The sequence below is a fragment of the Nicotiana tomentosiformis genome, chromosome 11 (assembly GCF_000390325.3).
Source record: "Nicotiana tomentosiformis chromosome 11, ASM39032v3, whole genome shotgun sequence".
NCBI lineage: Eukaryota > Viridiplantae > Streptophyta > Magnoliopsida > Solanales > Solanaceae > Nicotiana > Nicotiana tomentosiformis.
In genome coordinates this window covers 103,260,634-103,285,295 of record NC_090822.1, presented here as the reverse complement: position 1 = coordinate 103,285,295, position 24,662 = coordinate 103,260,634, and the positions used below count along the sequence as shown (strand labels likewise).

The following is a 24,662-nucleotide window of genomic DNA, read 5'->3' as shown; positions in this document are numbered from 1 at the left end:
CTTTTCTAATTAGTGCATAGCAGGAGTAGAACATTACGAGTTATCCTCTGGCTATACATTGTATAATCGTCTTTGATGTCAGAGCTGTTATGGATATATTATGTGGGTAGAATTACGAATGCATATTAATTGGTGAGGGAATGTAGGCCAATATTAGCTCTGCAAGCGGTAACGTTAAAGAACTTGTGTTTGAGGCATTACACCGAAAAGGATTTTTTACTTTTTTAGATTATTTTAATTTGCGACATATAACTCTTCATACCGTAATATCTGATATGGTATCATGGAAAATTGTCTAATAACCTAGTATAATTAAGTGCATTGTATTGAGTGAAGCATTTTATTACATTTTTAATGACGTGAGATTCGTAGAAAATTCATGCGCACGAGGAAGTTAAACGGACAGCTTTAGCTCGATGTAGAAATTCTTTGGTTTGTAGATGTTAGGTCTCGTGAGTCATGAGTTGTCATTCTTAGGCCTTGCGTTACATTTGCCTACAACCTTGTGGGTGAAAACTTGCAGACAGAACCTCTATAGGCATAATGCTCACAATTTGATAAGAGTCAAAATGTCAATATGCCTTAGACGTAATTTGTGTGTTTGATGTTTAGATGTTACCGAGGGATCCATTTTGGCAAAATTAGGACCTACACGTTTAGGAGCTCAAAGTTAATCACTTCAAATCTAATCGAATTGGAAATAGTTCGTGGAACTTTAAAAAGTAAAGAATGCAAGATGAATAGAAGCGACTTCACCTCTTAAAATTTTGATCACATGATACAGCAGTTAAAGGAAAGAATTAAAAAAACTTACACAGCTACAATCAAAATAGCCGATGACACATCAAAAGACCCAAAGTTCACAAGGTTAATTAACGGAATGGAGAATCGTGGGGGTTCTGATCAATTCGGGACATAACTAGTAAAATAGGTGAGACTTCGCAACACAGTCGAGAGACAACATAACGATTGATGCAATCTTGATTTGTACCGCAAACCTAGCTATTAACTCCATAGATTAGCAGCCACCTCAGCAAAGCAAAAACATTGATACAAAGCTCCTTCCTGTCCCAGTAATGAATCTGGAATGGAAAATGCTGGCTCAGTACAGGATTAGCTGACAGGTCCTAGTTGCTAATATCCTTTCAACTTGAGCGAAGTAAAGTTCAACCTCTCAGAGGCCCGATTTGATGAACACATGAATGGTGATAAGCTTTCCCTAAAAGAACAAAAAATCTCAAAAGGCGAAAAGTGGATGGTATAATAAATTTGAGAAGTATACCACAAGTAAAAAATTATACAGACTACATGTCAGATCAGGGTCCAACGAGGACTGCCAATAGATTCCGCCATAAGTTGTTTTAACCCATCCAATGATCCAGAATAAGTAGTTGTATACCTTCCATGATGGAGCACAGCCGCAACAAGAACCCATTTAAGACTTTGGAACAGTCACATTTAATATTTTTACGTCCTGGTATGGTTTGTCATTTTTGTCGGTCTTCACTTTCTCTATCGACTGTCATAATCCAAAAGGAAAAAAAGAAATCCTGAATGAGGTCCCAAGAAGTAGTCGTACACTAAATACCACATAATGACATAATACACACTGCAACAATTATCATTTAAACCATAGCATATTCACAACTTTCTGGTAAATAACTAGAAATACAGCTAAACAGAGTCGAAGATCTGAGTCAGGTCTAATATTCATTCAGTAATCAATCCATCGCAGACCGGAGGAGGAATTAGAAGCCAATACCTGTACAACGTCCATTCCTTTTACTACTCTGCCAAAAACTGTGTGCTTATTGTCCAACCACGGAGTGGCAACAGTTGTTATGAAGAATTGAGAGCCATTGGTGTTTGCCCCAGCATTAGCCATCGAGACAGTGAAGGGTCTATCATGTCGCAGGCTGCACAGACCAATATAATTGATCAGATTAACTTTACCTATTGAAGCATAAACTAGAAAATGTGTTATCAGCTGTATGCCAGAGATAAAGTTAAATTCAAATGAGGTGGTGCTAGCTGTTATTTCACGCAATAACTAAGCTGTCCACTTCCTAGAACCTAGAAAGAAAACTTTTCCAAGAATCAACAAAGGAAGCGCAAACAATCTCCAGAGTCGAGCAGGAAGAAAACTACGCCAAATGTTAAATATACAAGAGTATTATGCTCCGTTCCCAAAGGTACACTTGGTGGCTCCATGAATGGAGTACAGGCTTCTCAATAAACTTGATTAGTTGCTTTCGTAATCATAACCATTAGAATTGTATGTTAAAATCAAAAGCTAAGAAATGAAAAGATCCTTCTCTTTGGTGGTGGTGGTGGTGGTAGTTGGGGGGGGGGGGGGGGATGGGATTGCTAGGTCTTTTAATAGTTAAATTCATGGAAGTTCCGCCACTGTTGCAAGGCAGAATAACAATACAATTACTTGCAACTGAAAATTTCAAAATCCAAATACTGATGAAATCATGGTCAACAGTCAGTCAATTAAAGCAGGAAAGCAAAACCGACTTCGGTTTAGGCCATTTATCAACCCTAGTTTAAAAACTATGTATTGGCAATCTTCTATTGCATTATCTGCTACAAAAGCAGCAGCAATTGAAAGAACAAGAATAAATTACACAGTACTGTTACTATGGATCCATTTACTCCACAAATTGGGTACTTCCGTTCTCCTACCATTTTCATTGGGGTTCTTATGCACACATTGATTGGTGCAGATCACTTAAAACTGACTGATGCTCAAAGCAATGACATGTGGTCGACTAAACCTAATACATTTCACACCCGAATGGAAAAAATGTTCTATCATGCAGGCCTTTAGACTTCCTGTTCTCGCATCCCACCATGTTCATTATTCCAAAGCTGCATAAGCATCATCATCAAAAGTATTGCCCCTCTAACATGACATATCAAGAAAGTACGGAGTCGAGGAAATAAAGTAATAACCAAAAATTAAAGCATGTCATATAATGTATTTATGCATAAGATCTGCAAATACAGAACATACCTTTTATGGAATTCATCTTCAAACTCCCTTCCCCAAATAGATTGGCCACCCGTGCCATCTCCTAATGGATCTCCTGTCTGAACCATAAAGCCTCTGATGACCCGATGAAATATCAAATTGTCATAGTATCCGTTCCTGCAGTGTGTTGTAAAGTTCTCCACTGTTTTTGGACACTCTTCAGGGTATAGCTTCATGTGAATGTCACCCATACTGGTATGCAGGACCTAGGTCAGAGTAAAAGAAAGAATCAGCAAAATTTGTGTCCATTTTCTAGGATAAGCACAGAGAAAAAACGAAGGGCCTCTAAGCGTAGTGGTATTGGAAAAAATATGATCTTTTAAGGTATACCACAAATAATGCAGAAACAAGAACTGTTAATCTTTAGTTAGAAAGATTGCCAAGAGCACAAATAGGCTTTGTCCATCTCATTTCCTATTTTATGAAGACCATTCTCAACGCAGCAGTTTGGTAACATGCTTTCCTTTCAACTCATTCATTGATTGATCAGGAATCAGAAAACAGAAGTAGAAGAAAGTAAATCCATTATTCAGGATCCATTCACTTGGTTTATATGCAGTGCAGCACACAAGAAGTCTTACTTAAAACCTCCTTCTCAAAAAAAAAAAAAAAAACAGAAAGAAATCTTACTTAAAACATTTCCACAAACAATACCAATCATTGTAGCTCCTAAAGAGTTCTGTTCCCATGAACTCATGGAAAAGGATATCCACCTTAAACCTATCCGGAATTTTATATTGATCTGATAAATGCAAATAAAACTATAACTCACCACATTATCTGGAAGGGATGTAGTGACAGACTTCCCTATGTCAGATACAGCCAAAAGTTCATCGGCAGATGGCTTTTCATTAAAGACATCTCTTCCCTTGGTAGGATCATCAGGTTCCTCAGGTTCTCTCTGGCTGTTATAGAGCAAGTCATGAGCTGTCGTGAAGCATAAGTATAAACAAAGAAATCTGGTTTCTTAAAGGATGAGACGACAAGACTGCCTATTTTTATCATTTTTTGGAAGTATGGAACATCCAACTAAAACATCCAGGAGTGAAGAGTACAGCAGGCAACTGTGTGTTCAAACTTTCTCATTAGTCGTAATTGTTTTCAAACTGCTTTAAATCCTAATTCTAGTAGAAAAATTAATATGTAAGCATCTATCAGAACGATTCCTGTGAACCTTACAGAGATAGCCAACATAAAATACGTGGACTACTTTGGATAAAACTGTTAACATGTTTCCTTTAGCATAGCACTAAAATCTAGACTGAGCAGGTTAGTGCAGCGGAGAAGGTCCAGGTTCAAAGGTTCAACATACAATTAACAGTGATTGAAAAGCAACAAAGTTCAAGATAGCAATCTACTCATTCTCTGTACTGTACTACGCATATACCTGAACAAATAGATTCTATGTTTCTTGAAAGCACAGCAAAGTAGAGTCGGATCTATCAGGGGCTCCTTGCTTTCATTGGCATTTGCTGCAGCAGCAGGAATTTTTCTTACTTTTTTACTGCTTCTATCACCTTGATACAAGGCAATTCTCAAAAACCTGTCATTGCTCTCCACCTTCCCCAGGATACGAGATACCTTGTTCGTATGTAGATTTACAACCTGACAATACAAAGAAAAAATAATCCAAAATCAGAAATGAAAGTCGAAGAAGCATGAAGCTTATTCATAACTCCGGTATGGTACAAGTACCAAGAATTGCAATATAATTGCATTCTTGACAGTCTAATGGACATTTTCTTACTTTAATTCCTAGGAGAGTTGCATATATAATGAAGTTGGAACTTTCATCAAAAACAGCATTAGGTTGTGGTGCATGTTCTGTTTTCTCAATTTCTTTTTCCACAGCCATCCTTCGCCCAAAATCAATAGCTTCAAGCCGATATAAAGGAACATCACTCCTCTGGAGATCTTGTGCCACCTAAAGAGATGGAGTTTTTTATTTATTATAACCCGAAAGAAAAAGAAAAAAAAAGAAAAAAAAAAGAAGAGAAAGTAAAAGAAACATGTGTATGTACACATAAGGAGTAATCTCTTACCTCCAGAGATTCATCATACACACGTCTTAGTTTACCTGTCCTGAACCAAAATATACGAATCCTACGATCTGGTGAAGTTACAGAGAACTGTTTACCATCAGGGCTTAGCTAGAAATAAAGAAGAGAAAAGGGTAAGACTTTTACAAGACTATCTACTGATTGCTAAGACTGAGAAATCTGAAACTGCTTAGCTAACTTGAGATGCGTATAGCAGAAGAAACTTTTTCAATTCAAGTTATAAGGTCAGAAGTACACATAATTTCCAGCAAAAGGTTTTACTGTAATACCTCTATAGAAGAAACAGCAGTTTTGCATTTCACAATTTCGAAGAGATTAGTATCACTCTTCAATCTAAAATTCACCCTGCAGGCAAGAACATAAGAAGATAAGTATAAGAGGTGACTATTACAATTAGGAGCAAGAGACAACCTCTTGCACATGGCAAAGAAAGTGTGAAAAACTATATATTAAATAATCTAGAGTGTTTTCTTAGATAGTGTAAAACAAAAAGCAAATGGTTGATTCTGATTTTAAGAAAACATAAATGGTTGATTTCTCACTACTACTCTATGGAAATGAATAAATGCTAAAACCACAATGGAAAACATACGGTGCGGAAATGATCTACTAATAAAGGTCATATAGGATCTATTTCACAAGGCTCTATGTTTAAAATTTGAAAATTGATACACTCCCCCACCCCCTAAAAAAAAAAAACAGAAAAGGCAATCTAACAAAAGGAAAGATGAGTTCTTGGATCACGTAAATAGTGATGTAATACCATTTCTTCAAATTGGATCTATCTAAAACTCATTTTGGGGCTTTTGAGCTCCCTGAAGTCAATGCGATTTATTGTCCCCTAAAAAGGACCATATACAAGGTAAGTTACTGTAAGAACTTGAAAACATACACATTCTCTGGGAACTGAAGAGTGGCAGGACTCCAGTACTCAATGATCCCTTTGTCATCTGCTGATATCACAGTGTCAAAGACATGATTGTATTTCATGACCTTGATGGGGCACAAATGTATCTGATGATGAGGACAACAAAAAGGATAAGAGATTTGGTCATGCGAGTGCTGGTAGAAACTTCATATTAACATGACATTAAAACTGCACGGAAGTCATATGAACCTTTACTTTTGAGATGGTTTACTGGACATACCTCTTTAGTTATGATAGGTTCATTTGTACCAGCTCTTGCATCATATATATGCACAACAGAGGAGTTCCGATCACTAACAGCAAGCTTAGCTTTGACATCCCCTAATTTATATACCCATTCAACACAACCAGGTATGAATGGAAGTCGTATCATGGACATCATGTCGAAATTCACTACGTCATATATTTTCAGAGACTTGTCACTTGAGATTGTACAGCAAAGCATACCATCAGCACTAACCTGCAATGGAATTTAGGTAAACTAATGTATTGCTCTGATCATAATGCTGATAATAAACAGGAGCAGAATGTACTGCTGCCAGAGAGCCTATTGCTACTTACTGCAAGGCCTTCAATTGGTCCAAGATGAGATCTAAAATGTTTTGCAAACTCGATACCAATGGGCTTTTTCTTCCAAAATTTCAGGTGGCCTGGACAATAAAGAGGAGAACATTTGGTAAATTATGCAAACATCAAGAAATGAAGAAATCTCGGTGCAAACATCAAGAAATTTAAAAAATTGGTGCAAACATCATATGTCCTGCCTTACCATCAGCACTCCCGCTAATGAAAAAATCTGCTCCTGACACAGAAACATGAGTGACTACATCTCGGTGCATGTAACTTTTTTCATACCTGCATTGCATATTACATGGTTTAGTACTCTATATCTGATATGATCATGTAAAATGAGAAAAAAAGAGAGAACTTTTATTGAATTGGTAATGAACAAGGTACAAGAGCATTCATGAGAGTTTTCGGCTAGATGAAATAATGAAATGTTTTCTAAATACTGGAATTCCTAGTTATGGCACAATCATGAAGAATATAAATTTAACCTACATTTAAACAAAGACACATCCTTACATTTACATCAAGCTGGAGTAAATAGATCATATGCACCCAAGCTTACCATATATACACTTGATTCTTGGACTCATAAGTGAAAATAACGGAATAGAGTCCAAAGAGTCCAAAATTGAAAAAAACAATAATAATAACAAAATTCATCAGATGATCTGTACGTGGAAGTGGTCAGTGGTGACTGGCAAATGAAGTTAGTTTGATGATTGTTTGTGTTATGTACTGTTAACTGGACAAAAGGTTAACTCGACATGTCAGTTGACAACAACTACATTTTTTTGATAAGGTATATAATTTTATTAACAATAAAAGCATCTCCCGTATACAAGTTGTATATTAAAAAGTAGAGAATCCACAACATAATATGATTCTTTATAAACGATACCCAGTCTTTTGGAACTTCATAGGTGCACCAAAATGAAACTGCAAATGAGAGGCTACTCCTCAAATGTAGATAGTAGTTATCTATCCCTTCGAAAACTCTCCTATTTCTTCCCTTCCACAGGACCCACATAGGTGCTAGTGGGGCAACATCCGGGCACTTGGAAACTTCCTTCTTGTTCTGGCTGATCAGGCATCAGCAATTATATCCAGAGTCATCTCAAAACTCACACCACAAGCGAATTTCCAGCATACTATGCAGGGAGAGGAACATCTTAACCAGAATATTTACACATGAAGCACCAGCTAACTTATGTAATCTGCCTTTCTCTCACTTTCTCGGTCGTCAAAGTTGCTTCCTTCACTGCCAACCAAGTAAAGAGAACACTTCTCTTGGTGAACTAGGAATCCAAACCAATAAATCTGGAAAAACCTACTCCTCCCTTACCAAGAGCTTATGATGATGATATGACTACACTAAAAGCAACCCCCCCCCCCCCCCCCAAAAAAAAAAAAAAAAAACCTAAATAAGTCCGAACTCGCATAAGATGTGCTCTGCTTGTAAAGCATTTCAACCAAATCTTGGAATTCAGCTTCCAGGAACTATTGACTGGACGTAGGGCTACACCCTGAATAATCACCAGGCACCCAATGTGAAGAACTGTTCAGCCAATGCAGCACGTTAGAGGGTTTAGAGAGGGGAACTTCGGCCATCAATCAGTGCTATGCCATTTTGCAACTTTTTAATATTTTCAAGTTAGGTGGGCCTTAGCACTGAACTTTGATGAATTGAGATTACTCTCTTGTGCGTTTTTAGGGAAGAACCATATGTTCTTCAGTGAACTTCCATGGATTGCCATTCAAGTTGAGTAGTCTTTATGGTAATTCAACTATCCTTTTAGTTGATTTGGAACTATACTTTAATTTCAATTTGAAGTCTTAGGTTTCAAATACCCATGGTGGTTTGTTGAATGTAAAGTATTGGTTCCATGTTCCTTTGTTAATTTCTTGTATTTTACCTTTAATTTTTTGGGATTATATTTGAGGTTCAAAGGTTAAATATACCTCGGGTTGCTTGTAAATTCCCTTTTTATTTAATATCTCTTTGATTTTCGTGTCTATAATCTATCTTTTGTTTGGTCTTTTTTTCACTCATATCTCCATCCTTGTCTTATAATTAAAGATGACAATTTGATTGATAAATGCTGACCTCTCTAAACAACAGCATCGCATTGAAAATACAACGGAAGTACGAACACATTTTTGTCCCAGCTAATTAGCAAGAAATTTGCTATCATATGCTCAACCCCAGAAACCTATATAAACTTGAATTAGCCAAATTAGAACAATGCCACCATTAAGCATTTCAGAGAGGTCCTAAGATTACAAATTGTAACAACTGTAAAAGCCAGAATCTGATAACTCCCAACAGAACAGTCTCTCTCCACCAACAAGTGTCCACAATACTAAGCACCCAGAGCACTTGGAGTTGTTTGGTTGACCGCACAAGAAAAAATAATCTGGACATAAAATTCTCAATTATTAATATGCATAAATCTTTACATTACTAATTTAATCTCTCAATACTAATACAACATTCACACTCAAGGGCGCGATTTAGCGGTCAATGAAGTGGTAAGAAACCTTGAAAACTAGGCTTCAGGTCCGAGCGGAGGCAAAAAACACTAGGTTTATCCTCCCATCTGCCTAAGCTTTGGTGGAGAAGTACCGGTATTGTAGAGCGCAAGCTGGCGCGGCCACTACCATGATCCCAAAAATTATATAATACACCGTTTGATTTTCGGTATACAATAATGCATAACAAATGCATTGTGTGGTTTACAATATTGAACTCCATTGCCAATACAGACATAACTTATGTGGAAAAAATATGAAATAAGAATCAAGTATTAGAAAATACTGAAAAATAGACCCTAAACACAAAACAAACCGAAAATATACACTTAAAACATCTCGATCGTTGATAGTACTACTTACAAGTTGGCCGAAGGAAGGGAATCGAGATAGGCTTGCTCAAACTGGAGAGGACGCTTCTTACTAACATGAGGAGCTGGACCCGGTCCAATAACCGTCTCGTCTTCGGTCTCCTCCACCGCCGTCACTGCCGCCGACGGCGGATTTTCGTTCTCATTCTGAACTCCTTCCTCCATCAATCTCCTTTGCAATAGCTACTGCTTTTCTAGGGTTTTGAACTCACTCCGATTTGTTGCAGAAAATGTTGTAAGAAAGTTAGAAAATTTTTGTAGTTTGAAAGGTGCTGAGCTTATAGATGCTGTTGGAGTGAGTCCCCGGTCGATTTGACTCAGAAATCGGGTTCTTTTTAACCGAGTTGAAGCAATAGGGTTCGGAATTCGGATCCTTTTCTGAGTGAAAATGTAAAATTATGTTTTAGTCCACACGATTTATTATTTTTCGTCAGATCAGTCCACATGTTTTAACTATGACGGTTTTCTCTCAAAACTTTTTCGAGAAGAACTTTTTTTCTTTTTTAAGTTTCTGTGTTATCGGTATAGTTTTCTTTTGAAGTTTTGAACATCTTGTGAGTAAAAGTAGGGATGGCAAACGAGGCGGAGCGGTGCGGGTTTAACTTTAACCCGTAAAAAATTTAACATGCCCCGCCCCGCCCCATATGGCATATTTCTGTGGTTCAACCCGTCCCGTCCCGCCCCACATACACTTTTTCTCCCTTTACTTTATTATTTGCCTATTCATAAATTTAAAAACATTTGGATAGATTTTGGAAGCAGATTCAACATATTAAAATTGTCATTGAATCACAACAAATTCGTCTTTATCGTGAGTTCTTTTTTCGATTTGTAATAAACTGCTTTTGTTATCTAATTTTTAAAAAAAAAATAGAAAAAAGACTTCATCCCGTTTTTATCATGTCTGATGGAATAAAGTATTTTTTGTTTAATCATATATGACTAACTGTTTTACGGCATATGATGTCAGAATAAATTATAAAAAAGCACTTACACATAGATTTTCTAAATGCCTCGAGATAAAAAAGACCAACTTTATTATCAATTAAAAAATTGTATAGACTCAAAAAATAGAATTCACTATCAATCCGGACAGACCAAAAGAGACAGATCGCATTGAGGTATAACCCACCCCGCCCCCGCCCCGGATAGTTTTGAAAAAATTGAAGTTACGCCCCGCCTTGTCCCGCCCCCGCATAAGCACATCCTCGTCCTGTCCTGTGAAGCTTGTAACCGCACCGCCCCATTGCTATCCCTAAGTAAAAGAAGAGTTTTTGAGTGAAGACAACCCCTCACTTCTCCAACTTCAAAATAAAATATCAACTTTTTGCTAAAAAAAAAAAAGATTTAAAAATTTAAAAACACCATGTTACGGAAAAATAGCTTCAATTTGTGCGAAAATAAGTTAGATTGTCTGCTAGAGCTATTCTTTTTAAGATGTTCAATTTATACATTAAGATTAATGATTTGGTTCTTAATAATTTGTTTGGACAAGTTCTTCTACTCAAGTAAATATCCTCTTATTGTATTTTAATTTATAGTAACGTATGTATACCTTTAATTTTAGAGAATACAATTAAAATTAAAGGAGAGAAAAGTACCTGTATCTTGTATCTTGAAAACAAGACCAGAAACCTAATCAAAGAAAAAAGTTAACAATTATTAGGAATAAAAAAAGTAGAACAATGGAAGAACCATAATAAACAAAAGCGGCAGAACTAACCAAAATCTTACGGGAGTATGAACGAAGATAGTAGGTTTAGGTTGGACTTGGAGTTAAAATAATAAAATAAGGAAAAGGGTAAAGTAGGATTAATAAGTAATAAATAAGGGTATAGTTGGAAAGAAAAATAGGTAACGATCCGACCACATCAAATCGGTTGTTACGATGGCTCTTTTTGTTATTACGTAACAATAGATTTAATAATACAATACAATAAATTTTAAGTAACAATCAAAACAAACATTGTAATTATAATAACGATAGGATACGATACAGCGGGTAACAACCATCCAAACGAGGGGTAAAAGTTTTGACAAGGTATTAAATATTTTTAACAATGCGATTAATTGCTAGTAAGGCTCTCCCTCATGACTAAATTAGCTTAATTTGCCTTTTATTGGTGAGAGTTATCATAGTCTTTCTCACACTTTTTTGTCGTATTTTTATTCTCATTTCAAAATCTATGACGATAATAAAGTGAAAAAGAGTGAAAGATTATTACAAGAAAGAATAAGTAAAAAGAATAAAATAAAAGAAAAAATAACTATAAAAAAATAACAAATCAAAATAAAATTGAAAAAGAATGCAAAACTTTACCAAAAAGAAAAAAAGTGAAAAACAACAATGAAATGGGAAAAAATAAAATAAAAAATAAAAAAGATAAAAGAAAAACGTGAAAGAAAATGGAGAGGCCCTTAGGTAGAGCATGAGATGGAAATTGGAACTCAGTGAGCAGCCATTTAATAAAATCTTCTCATAAGTGTATTTTGCTAAATTTTAAATATAAGATTATCCTTGTAAAAGCATAAAAATTATCAAATCTTTTTCGTATATTTAACTAAATAATGCAGGAAAGAGTGCAAAGGTAGTGGTGTAAGGCCAAGTAAGATTTCAAGGAAGAAATACAATAAAGTAAAAGCAAGAAGCAGAAAGTATCAACAAAAGAAAATGGAAGATATTCTGCAACAAAATTACAACTAAAAGGCCAAAAAATCGTTTTCAACCAAAACCCGTTTCCAACAAAGCAAAACGGTTACCATCAAGTTAGCTCATGGCTATAAAATGGATATTGCTAATCTCTGTTGTAACGATCCGACCGGTCATTTTGAGTTTTGGCGTTCCATTCGGTGGGTTGAGACTTTGATTAGCTTCATATAATGTATTACGACTTGCGTGTATGGCTGGTTTCGATTTTCAAGTGGTTCGGGATTGATTTGGAAGAATGATTCTCGTTTTTGAAGCTTTAAGTTGGAAGAGTTGACCAAGTTTTGACTTTTGGGTAAACAGATTCGGAATCGGATTTTAATTATTCTGATAAGTTTGTATGATGATTTTGGACATGTCCACAACGTTTGGTTAAATTCCGATGACTTTGATAAGTTTGGGTTGTATGGTGATCGTTTTGAGTTTCGACGTCGATTTTAGCATAAAGGTTACCATATTGAGCAAATGACCTTTGATTCATGTTTCGACTAAACCATTATATCCGTATCGTAATTTTGGAACCATAGCAACTTAAATCATCTAATTTCGACATCGTATGAGAAATTTATGGTCATTTTACTAAGAATTGCGTTGCAAGAATTTTCAGATTAATTACGAAATTGCCACTGAATTCTTATTTAAAAATCTGCACTATTTTAAAATATTGAAACCAACATATCTGCTTCATTATAAGGTCAAATGGAGTGATTCAAAAAGTTAACTTGACTGAAATTTCACGAGAAATCTATTGGAGGCATTGATCCCGCCCAACTATGCCTTATAAAAAGGACTAAGCGGTCGTTGCAAATATATTCCGACTAATAAGTCCGGAGTCGAATCCCACGGGAAATTAACCTATCAAACACAACTACTAGACTCGCACAAACTCACGCAATCAATCTTCAGAAATATCTAAGTAATAATTTGGATGTTTACTAACTAAATATTACGTAATGAAAGTGCAACAATTAATAACTAACTACTAACGAGTTGTAGACAAGAATTGGAATGATCTAAGGTTGTGATTTCTCCTACTGTCGGAATCTTTTCCGCTACGATTTCTATAAATTCGCCTAAGTCTTTTCTATTGATCATGAGCACTCTGACTGTCGTAACTCTCTCCCGAGTAATTACCACAATTTACTAGACATATTTTCCCGAATTACGCTAGCTGGCATTAAGTACGGCTCACTCGATTCGCACCAAGGTTTCGTTATCCCTAATCCACCTTTAAACCCTTTGTATTGATCTCTCATATACGTTAAGAGTGATGTTATTCAACAACTATCTAAATATGCACTCTCTCCCGAGTAATACATACTAAATAGGCACAGCCAATTGAGGGCCCTTCAATCAACCACTATAATATTATAGTTGAACAAATAGAGAAAATACTACGGCAAATCTATATTAACGTAACAGAAAAATCATCCTCCAATAGGTTCCATCAAAACCCTAGATTAGGAGTTTAGCTACTCATGCTCATAGTAACAATATCCACAATATTTTGCATAATTAAATTACAAAGTAAGGATAAAAGGATGTAGAAATCGATGAGTCTAGGTTCCAACGGTTGTTCCACAAGCTATCCTTGCCTCCAATTGCCAAAACCTCCTTCAAAAGTGGCGTTTTAGGTCTATTTATATGTGTAGGAAAAGACCTAAATGCGTAGGCCAAGTCCTAGTGAAACCAGGAGACGAAATAAGCCTTCAAAGTTCGGAATGTGCGTGCCTCAGACCTGGCCTCGCGAGGCTTCACGCGAGCTGAAGCTCGCCCCAGACCTGGCATCGCCAGCTTCAATGCTTGGTGGAGCTCGCCCCAAGCCTGGCGTCGCCAGCCTTAACGCGAGGTGGAAGCCTCACCCCGCCTGCTCTAACGCCTGCTCTAGGCCTGGCTGCTCACTTCTTTCTTTCTTCTTTTCTATTGTTTTCGAGCACGCTTTAGACTTTACTTATTCCTTTTGTTCTACTTTCATCTCCAATACACCTACACATAAAATAGACTCTATTACGCACAAATAAAGTATAATTTATCATTAAAGCATATAAAATGCAAGGCGAATAATGTGCTAAACTATAGAATTATAGCCACATATCAATACCCCATACTTAAACATTGCTCGTCCTCGAGCAATCAAACTACACTTGTAGACACAACCTTTCTAAACAATTCCCTTAACTCATTATACCAAGAATATTTAAAATAGTCTAAGCCCAAAGGTGTAACATCCTCGCCTTAAGATATTTTTACTCACAAATACCATGCCTTATTCACAATTTACTCACTTACTCCAACATGGAGGTCAACGACATTACCTTTCCCTTATGAATGACGTTCCCTCACCCAATCAAAGAGCTTAGTTCCACACACCATGAATTTTAAGAACGTAGGAACTCAAGATAGGAAAAATTCACTAGCTCTAAGAAATAACATTCATATGCCACACATGATGCACCATAGGCTTGCCCGTAGTGTAATACTCTACTAATTGAGTTCATTCAGTCTAAGATCAAGTAGGACTTTCATTGGTTGTAATGTAGGCTGCGGGTCGGGTATGATATATTTGGATATGAGTAACTACACCTCCCTTAAGCACTTTAATACATATACCTTAATACAACAACTCATACTTATGTCAAACCCAATATTCCACCTTCACTTCAAATTATATTACCCCATACTTCTTTAAGCACAAATATATCACTAGCCACTATCATCAAGAATTTTTTTTCATACAATATACTATTATCATTTTTCTCTCTTCTTTCTCTTCAAGTGGCTTTTATTGACATCTTTTTTTTCAAGACAATGCAACTTTCTCCTCATTTCAATTGTTCCACTCAAAAGCCAACCCACCACACCACACTTTAACTTTTACATAATTCATCACCATTCAAGTGCTCATGAGAGGTGACAAGGTTCAAATTTATGGTCAATTCAAACAAAGAGGTACGACTTGTAATGTGGTTACCAAAGAAACATGATTATAGGCTCAAAGGGGTTAACTACGATACATAACATTTAGGTGGGTAAACTATATATATCTGGCTTAACAAAGAAACGCCTATATCACTTCCTAGACTGAACAAGACTACTTTTTTGCTTGACATCAAATGCAATGTACAAAATACCTACAAAACCTCACACAAACATGTCACATAACTCACTCAGGATTGGTTTCATCGCGACACTCCAGTCCAAGCAGTTAAACAAAATTAAGAATCTCTGATTTAAGGTACTTATACTAGAGTCAAAAATCGAGCATAAGCGTCACAACCATAGTACTAACTATTCTCGAGGCATACCAAAGCTAAGAGATATTGCTGCAATTAAATGCATAGACCCTTGGTTCCTACTCCTAAAAATTAAAACTAACTACACCCGGTTCAACTAAAAGCCCTTGAAAAAGAACCGCGGCCCAAAGAAAAATCAATGGGGAATTACTACACTACCTACAAGAAAATCTTTTTGGTTTGTTTTTCTTTAGACTTACTTCCCTCAAGAAAACTGTCTAAGAGATCCATCGTCCGGAAGAGTCCAATTTTTTTCTATATTTTTTTTTTACTAACAACGAATAACTAAAAACAAATAACTAAAACAATTAACTAAGCTAATATTTAAAACAATCAACTAAAACAACTACGACACTTACTAAAATAATAAAAATAACTAAGCAACATTAATATTTACAAGTCCCCACCCCACATTTAGATCATGCATTGTCCTCAGTGCATGCACAAAATGACAAAACAAGAAAACTAAGTAGAGTGTAAGGACAAACTCCCTAGTCATGCTGCATCGTCGCCCTCATCCTTTGAGGCTGCCCACTCTTCATCTTGTGCTTCCTCCTCCTCCTCCTCATCATCCTCATCATCTGACTGCTCTGGCTCGGCCTCAAACTGCTCAGGTATGTTGACATCCTCATCTTCTGGGAGTCTGTATCCATCACCTAGCCCAACCAGTTGCTGAGCATGAGCGTTGAGTGGGAACCACTCCTCCAATATGTCCCTCTCTGCTATAGTAGCTGGCCGCCACCTATCCTCAGCTGCAAATCCATCATCCCATAGAAATGGGCCATAAATTATCATCACGAGCATTGCGCTCGGCACCTGTCAATGATGGCATATCAGTCTCTTCCTTCACCCGGATACTAGTGATGTCTGTCTGTCGTATGGGCTGATCAATAATGTGGTCAAACTCTGTCTCCTCCTCAATCTCCTCGTGTCTTAAGAACTGAGTCAAAAAATTGGCAAATGACATTCAATCAACCTTCTTACTCGTTCTTACCGAAGACATTTGGTAGCGAATCAGATGACCCACATTCACCCTTTGACCCGTCATGAGGAAATAGATAACACAAGTCCTCTCTCAGCGAATGAGCATGTCATGATTGCACGGTAGGAGCCGTGCATTAATCAGTTTCAACCAAATTTGAGCCTCCGCCCTCATCTTATTTTTGGGGAACTTCTTGTGCCGATTTGTTTTCTTATCACGGATCCACGCTACCATAGAATTGACACCACATAACGTGTGTCTCAACTCTCTATATGTAGGACAGTGAATGAAGTAGTCTAATGACTCCACAGGAACATATAGAGCACCTAAAAAGTTATATATGACTGTGGCTGAAAAGTTTATCAACCGTCCACGAATCGACACCAGCTGTTCGGTATCCTGTGGATCAAACCCTACATAGAATTCCCTCACTAGATTGAGATTAATATCCCCTGTGTTCTTAAAGAGATAGCTTAACCCCAAATCATGGATGCCCCTCCAAATAGCCTGGTACTTTGCTTGCAGTCGGCGCTCATGGATAGCGGCCTCCGGATGTACATGTTTAGGCCTACAACGCCTGTACCAATCCTTAGTATGCGGGGGTATGCTTATGATGCCAAACTCCCGTTGGTCTTGGGGTTGTGGACGCATGGCTGCTACAACTGCCACAGCTTGTGCTCCTTCATCTCAACTGGAGGTAGCTTCTCCCCCTTTTCTCTTCTTTGGGGGGAGGTGCGGAGGTCTCTTTTGCTTTAGCCGGAGCAGTGGAAGTAGCCTTTCCTTTGCCGGTATCTTTTCTCAGAGGCATATTTGTGCCTACACAAGTAATCATCAATCAGTTAAAACTGCATTACGATATGACACACATAGTCTTGCCCAAATTTTCGAGGTTACTCAGACTTCACCTCGAATTTTCTTAACATGAGAAACAAACCACAACACATGGGTGCTTCCTTTGATTTTGAAGCATCGGGCTACCAGTGAGGCACCCCACACTTAATATTTAACGTGGTGCGCGACTACATAACACTAGTCTATTAATCACGGAGACTCGGGCTCCAATGGGGACAAGGAATGCCATTGAGGCATTATAGCAAACACTTAGCATACACTAGTGCCATGGAAGTTCTTGTAGGGGTGAGGGATTGCCTCACCCTCCCAAATCGGCTTGGGCGTTCCGTACCACCACGTGTTCATACAATATCAATACCATTCTTATGGGGTTCATGGGGCTGGGACACACAAATACATTATTACAATGAAGAACAACCCCAATTTTTTTGTGTGGCTAATTTCATACCTGCATCCAACTCGAAATTGCAAAGGAGAGAGATAAAAATCATACCTTGTATGCTTTAAGAAGAAGGAATTGCCTTTGAATTGCCTAATATTTCTTGTCTTCAATGGGGGTTGTGAAGGGAAGGGGTTTGGCAGTGTTAACTGACGTGAGTGTGTGAGAGGGAGGAATTTTTCTTTTGAGCAGTGATTTGCCTTAGATGAGTTTGCTTGAGTGTTTGAGGAACTAGGAGAAGTTTGAGTGTTTACCTTAGGGTTTTATTTTGTTTAGTTTAGGTTGGGCGTGTAATTGGGGGGTTAGAGTAATATAAGGGAACCAAAAAAAAAATTTAAAACAAGTCCAAAATTCCTTACATGGCGGCGCCTGCCTATGTACCTTGCGTAATCCCTTGCCTCGCCAGCTCTAACGTGAGCTTGGGAGCTTGAGGCACGCGACTTAATGTGTGAAGTACCTGGACTCAACCCATGCGACGCGAGGCTTAGCGCCTGGTGTACCTGGCCTTACCCAAGCGAGGCGAGCTCCTTCGCCAGCTATACCTCGCCTCAACCCTCGCGAGGCGAGCTCCCCCGCCTGGTTTCCTTCATGTGACGCTGAAAACTCTGCTCGACTTGCCCAAAATTACCTGCAAACTTGTTAGTACCTAAAAACGAAAAGAAAAATTCTAGCTACACTAAAATAAATCAACTACGAATTGGGTTGCCTCCCAACGAGCGCCTTAGTTAACGTCATGGCACGACGAATACAACATTAAAATGGGTTGCCTCCCATGAAGTGCCTAATTTAACGTCGCGGCACGACGCAGGTAATCGCACTTAAGGCTTGCTCAACCTTGGTGGCTTGAGCAAATGAGTCACCGACACTACTTTCGCATCATCCATACCCAAATAATATTTTAACCTATGCCCATTGACTCTAAACTACGAGAGTCATTTGCAGCAATCTCTACGGTGCCAGTGGGGTGAATCTCTACCACACGAAATGGTCCTGACCATCTTGACTTTAATTTGCCCGGAAATAACTTCAATCTTAAATTGTATAGCAATACCACATCTCCGGGTTTAAAACTCCGCTCAAGAATATTTTTATCATGCATCATCTTCATTCTCTCCTTGTATAGTCTTGTGCTCTCAAAAACATGGTAGCGAAACTCATCAAGCTCGTGCACCTCTATGACTCTACTTGTACCCGCAGCTTCTATAGCGAGATTCAATTGCCTAAATGCCCATAAAGCTCTATGCTCCAACTCCACTGGTAAGTGACACACCTTCCCAAACACCCATTTATACGGCGACATGCCAATCAGAGTTTTGAAAGCAGTACGATAGGCCTAGAGTGCATCATCTAACTTTCTCGCCCAATCCGTTCTTGTAGCATTCACAGTCTTTGTCAAAACGCTCTTTATCTCTCTGTTCGAAACTTACACTTGCCCACTCGTTTGTGGATGATATGGGGTGGCAACCTTGTAGCGTACATCATACTTTTCTAACAACTTTGCGAAGGCTCAATTACAGAAATGAGTGCCTCCGTCACTGATTATTGCCCTTGGAGTGCCAAATCGGGCGAATATATTCTTTCTCAAAAAACCAATTACCCCCTTTGCATCATTTTGTAGGGAGCGCTGCAACCTCCACCCATTTTGACACGTAGTCCACAGCTATGAGTATGTACTTGTTGCCATATGAGCTGACAAAAGGCCCCATGAAATCAATTCCCTATACATCAAACACTTCTACCTCCTGAATTGGGTTCATAGGCATCTCATGTCGGCGAGAAATATTCCCGGTTCAGTGGCATTCGTCACAACCCTTCACCCATAAGTGTGCATCTTTGAACAATGTCGGCCAGTAGAAGCCCGACTCCAGCACTTTCACCCATAAGTGTGCATCTTTGAACAATGTCTTCCAGTAGAATCTTATGCATACAAAAGGCCGACCGATACCTTTAATGTCTGTAATGGTCCAACCAATTGCAGTTTTGCACTCACTCAATATCTGCAAAAGTTGTTCTTTCTGCACATCTAACAAACCAAATGAGATAATAACAGGTAAAGTCGAGTTAGGTCCCAAGAAAGCATACCTGAGGTGAGGTGGTAGCGGCTTCAGTTCTAACTTTGGTGGCTCTTCTATCGATGGCTTAGTTGGAGGATTTTTTTTTTCTAAGTGCAAAGGCTCAAATTCGAGCTCTCTTTTCCAAAACCCTTGGCCTTCAAGAGCCCGCACCCACTCCACCAAATCCTCTCCATTTACTTCATCTATGTTCAAGAGACAGGCTTCTAGAGGGTCTTTAGCGTTCAAGGTCTCATCTTCCTCCTCCAAAATTACATCCATGACTTTTATTAGAGAGCAGTTAGCAAATTCACTTGGTCGCCACATAGATTTCTGCACATTGAATGTTATTTTTTCATCATTTAGTCTCATTTTGAGCTCTCCAGTTTCACAGTCAATTAAAGCTCTCCCAGTGGCCAAGAATGGTCTTCCCAAAATTATGGGAATCTCCTCGTCAACCCGACAGTCTAGAATGACAAAATCTGTCGGGAACACAAACTTTCCAACCTATACTAATTCATCATCAAGGATACCAGAGGGCCTCTTCACTATCTGGTCGGCTAGCTGTTGTAACATGGACGTGTGTCTAGCTCTTCCAATCCCTAACCTTTTGTAGATAGTCAAGGGCATCAAGTTTATGCTTTCCCCTAAATCACACAATGCTTTAGCAAAAGCATATCTGCCTATCGTGCATGGGATTGTGAAACTCCATGGGTCTGACAACTTCTCAGCTATGGGTCTCGTCACGACTGCACTACAGGTCTGTGTCAATGTAACAGTTGACAGGTCTTGGAAGTCAAATTTGTGAGACATTAAATCTTTCATCATTTTGGCATACCCAGGCATCTCCCGCAATGCATCAATCAGTGGAATGTTCACCTGTATTTGTTTCAACATCTCCATGAATTTCTTATATTGCTCGTCCTTATGATATTTTGCCAATCTCTGTAGGAATGGTGCTGGAGGTCGCTTCTTTCCTGTGATTTGAGTTTTATCTTGCTCAGGCACTACTTATACTATCGTTTCTTATGCTACCTTAGTCTTCTTCGCGACCTCTTTTTCTTTGCTTGTTCTCTCTTGTGCATGTTGTACCGTCACCTCAGTTAACCCTGTTGAATCATCTATCTCAATGGGTACTGGCACACATGTTTTAGTAGGTCGGCTTTCGGACCCTGATCTTTTGGATTGACTTATGTGTCTGCAGGTAACGTCCCTTGGGGACGATTGTTTAGAGCCATAGAAATCTATCCTAATTGAATCTCAATACCCTTTATCGTTGATTCATGTGAGTCCACTCTCTCTTGCATTTTTCTAGTGGACCTAATCAGTTGTTACAACATTCTGTTGTTGCTATCCAGCATTCCCTTAAGTTCAACAAAACCATCATCTTGTCTCACAATCTGTTGTTGTTGAGGTTGTTGATAAGCCAGCTGCTGATTTTGCTGGTTGTAACCCTGTTGCCTTTGGTAAGGCACCACTTGACCTTGTGGTCGCATAGCTCCAGGATTGTTGCTGTTATTGTACTGCTGCTGTGCTGGTCTATATTGTTGATTCTGTTGCCTCCAATTCTGACCACCTTGCTTTTGTCCCCCATAGTTGGCCACATAGTTCATATCTTCCTGATATTGTTGGTTATCACCTTCCACACTCCACGAGCATGCATATGGTTGGTTAATGCATGGTGTACATAAGCCCCCATTAGTCGCATCAACTATGTGTACCTGCTGCTTCTGGCCAGATTCATCGATCTTCTTGGTGAGGATACTCATTTGTGTCATTAGAGTGGCCATATTTTCGGCTATAGAGTTGTTTGGGTCCAAAGCCACAGAGTGAACTACAAGAGTGATCGTAGAGTCTCTTGTCATCTATCCTGAGTTTTGAGCCATTTTATCGAGTAGGATCTTGCATTCTCTGAATGATTTGCTAAAAAATGCTCCACCCGCTGAAGCATCAACATTGGCCTTTAAGTTGTCTGCCAATCCCATGTAGAACCTCTGCCCCAACATTTGCTCTGGAATGTCATGATGTGGACACTTAACCAGCATACCCTTGAACCTCTCCCACGTTTTTTGTAGTGTTTATGTTGGTCTCTGCCTGAAGCTCAATATCTCATCAATTTGTTTGGTAGTCTTATTGGGTGGGTAGAACTTGTTTATAAATTGCTTGACTAATTCCTCCCACGTAGTGATGGAGTTTATGGGGAGTGAATTATGCCAAGTTTGAGCCTCTCCCGTCACCGAGAATGGAAACAATAGCAGTTTTATTATTTCCGATGTCACATTAGGTTGCCTTTGTGTGACACATATCGACAGGAAATTTTTTAGATGCTGCTGAGGATCTTCAATGTACGACCCTGAAAACAGTCCCTTGCTCTGCAACAAATGTAGCATGTTGTTTGTGATTTGAAATGATTCCACTTGTATTTGAGGGATTGCAATTGCGGTTGCCAGATTTTCGGTGGTGGGTTGTGCCCAATCATACAAGGTTGCTTCTGGCATAAGAGGCACCACACCCTGGCATAAGATTTAGGTTCATTTATAGGCGCCAAAATTTGATCACGCCCAGCTATGCCTTATAAAAAGGACTAAGCGGTCGTTGCAAATATATTCCGACTAATAAGTCCGGCGTCGAATCCCACGGGGAATTAACCTATCAAACACAACTACTAGACTCGAATGAACTCACGCAATCAATCTTCAGAAATATCTAAGTAACAATTTGGATGTTTACTAACTAAATATTACGTAATGAAAGTGCAATAATTAATAACTAACTACTAACGGGTTGTAGACAAGAATTGGAATGATCTAAGGTTGTGATTTTCCCTACTGTCGGAATCTTTTCCGCTACAGTTTCTATAAATTCGCCTAAGTCTTCTCTATCGATCATGAGCACTCTGACTGTCGTAACTCTCTCTCGAGTAATTACCACAATTTATTAGGCATATTTTCCCGAATTACGCTAGCTGGCATTAAGTACGGCTCACTCGGTTCGCACCAAGGTTTCGTTATCCCTAATCCCACCTTTAAATCCTTTGTATTGATCTCTCATATACGTTAAGAGTGATGTTATTCAACAACTATCTAAATATGCACTCTCTCCCGAGTAATACATACTAAATAGGCACAGCCAATTGAGGGCCCTTCAATCAACCACTATAATATTATAATTGAACAAATAGAGAAAATACTACGGCAAATCTATATTAACGTAACAGAAAAATCATCCTCCAATAGGTTCCATCAAAACCCTAGATTAGGAGTTTAGCTACTCATGCTCATAGTAACAATATCCACAATATTTTGCATAATTAAATTACAAAGTAAGGATAAAGGGATGTAGAAATCGATGAGTCTAGCTTCCAACAGTTGTTCCACAAGCTATCCTTGCTTCCAATTGACAAAACCTCCTTCAAAAGTGGCATTTTAGGTCTATTTATATGTGTAGGAAAAGACCTAAACGGGTAGGCCAAGTCCTAGTCAAACAAGGAGACGAAATAAGCCTTCAGAGTTCGGATTGTGCATGCCTCAGACCTGGCCTCGCGAGGCTTCACGCGAGCTGAAGCTCGCCCCAGACCTGGCGTCGCCAGCTTCAACGCCTGGTGGAGCTCTCCCCCAAGCCTGGCATCGCCAGCCTTAATGCGAGGTGGAAGCCTCACCCCGCCTGATCTAATGCCTGCTCTAGGCCTGGCTTCGCCATCTTTTCATTTGTCGACTGCTCACTTCTTTCTTTCTTCTTTTCAATTGTTTTCGAGCACGCTTTAGACTTTACTTATTCCTTTTGCTCTACTTTCATCTCCAATACACCTACACATAAAATAGACTCCATTACGCACAAATAAAGTGTAATTTATCATTAAAGCATATAAAATGCAAGGCGAATAATGTGCTAAACTATGGAATTATAACCACACATCAGGCATTAAAAGTGAGTTTCGAGATTGTTTGGCATAAAAAAAGTGGTAGAACAATTGGGCATTTTGGCTATAAATGTTGTTGGAGTTTTTCTCATCTTGAAAGTTTGGGATTGGGAGAATTCAAGGTTGTTCTTTAAGTTTCTTCCATAGGATAAGGTCTAAACCATAACCGAAGCATTTTTCTTTGATTTATTCCCTTGGTTTAATATTTAATCTATGATTTTAATTAAAAACCCATTTAATTCTTTAAATCAAGACCTACGGTTATGTCCTAAATTTTAAAAATTGAAAATGAGTAAGAGATGTTTATTTCTCGATTTCTTTTGGGGTTTTGTTCTCCTATATTAGGAGAACAACATACTCGAATTTGGGGGGGGTTTTGGAGGAGTATTTCGGGAGATATGGGACCCAACTGGTGTGGGTTGGACTCTTGGTTTATGAACACCCAAGAGCGATATTTTGATAAATTGGTTGAACTATCGGACTCCGATTGAGTCAGTTTTCATTCATATGATATTGTATTGGTTAGTGCTTCGCTTGGGTAATCTTGGATTCAAAATCCAAGGCGAGCCCGACGTTGACTTTTGTTGACTTTTTGGTTGACTTTGGGATTTTGATTAAAGATTCGACCTTTATCGATTGGGTTTGTTTCCTTTGGAATTATTTGATATTCTTGAGTTGCTTTTGGCTAGTTTCGAACCGTTCGGAGGTCGGTACATGTGGGATGGTGTTTCTAATGTATTATTTGTCTTGCTCGATGTTAGATTCGACTTGTTCGAGGTAAGTAACACTTCTAAACTTGGTGCTGGGGGTATGAATTCCTGAACATACGTGTTATGTGTTTAGTTTTGAGGTGACGCACATGCTAGATGGCGGGCGTGCGGGTGTGCATCGTGTGAATTATGACTCGGTTGATTCTGTGATATT

The 24,662-nt window shown here is 38.5% G+C and overlaps 2 protein-coding genes across 4 annotated transcripts; both read right to left on the bottom strand.

Moving 5' to 3' along the window:
• Window positions 1-737: 737 nt before the first annotated feature.
• Window positions 738-9,820, bottom strand: LOC104119580 (peptidyl-prolyl cis-trans isomerase CYP71). Of its 3 annotated transcripts, XR_691486.4 has the most exons (15): window positions 9,488-9,820; window positions 6,795-6,880; window positions 6,587-6,675; window positions 6,246-6,485; window positions 5,990-6,111; window positions 5,367-5,442; window positions 5,080-5,187; window positions 4,785-4,961; window positions 4,425-4,642; window positions 3,810-3,942; window positions 3,020-3,243; window positions 1,763-1,916; window positions 1,400-1,519; window positions 1,172-1,219; window positions 738-1,082 (listed from the first exon to the last, which is right to left on the bottom strand). XR_691486.4 is itself a non-coding variant. In XM_009631125.4 (14 exons), the coding sequence occupies exons 1-13, from the start codon at window positions 9,658-9,660 to the stop codon at window positions 1,436-1,438; spliced, it is 1,884 nt and encodes a 627-aa protein (XP_009629420.1). In that variant the 5' UTR covers window positions 9,661-9,820; the 3' UTR covers window positions 738-1,219; window positions 1,400-1,435. The 3 variants fall into 3 exon arrangements, 2 of the variants coding, with proteins under 2 accessions (XP_009629420.1, XP_009629431.1); XM_009631125.4 differs by having other exon boundaries at window positions 738-1,219; XM_009631136.4 differs by lacking the exon at window positions 1,172-1,219.
• Window positions 9,821-19,558: 9,738 nt separating this feature from the next.
• LOC138901945 (uncharacterized) lies at window positions 19,559-20,722 on the bottom strand. The gene is made up of 2 exons (XM_070189745.1): window positions 20,353-20,722; window positions 19,559-20,301 (listed from the first exon to the last, which is right to left on the bottom strand). Exons 1-2 carry the CDS (start codon window positions 20,720-20,722, stop codon window positions 19,559-19,561), a joined length of 1,113 nt encoding a protein of 370 aa, XP_070045846.1.
• Window positions 20,723-24,662: the final 3,940 nt, after the last annotated feature.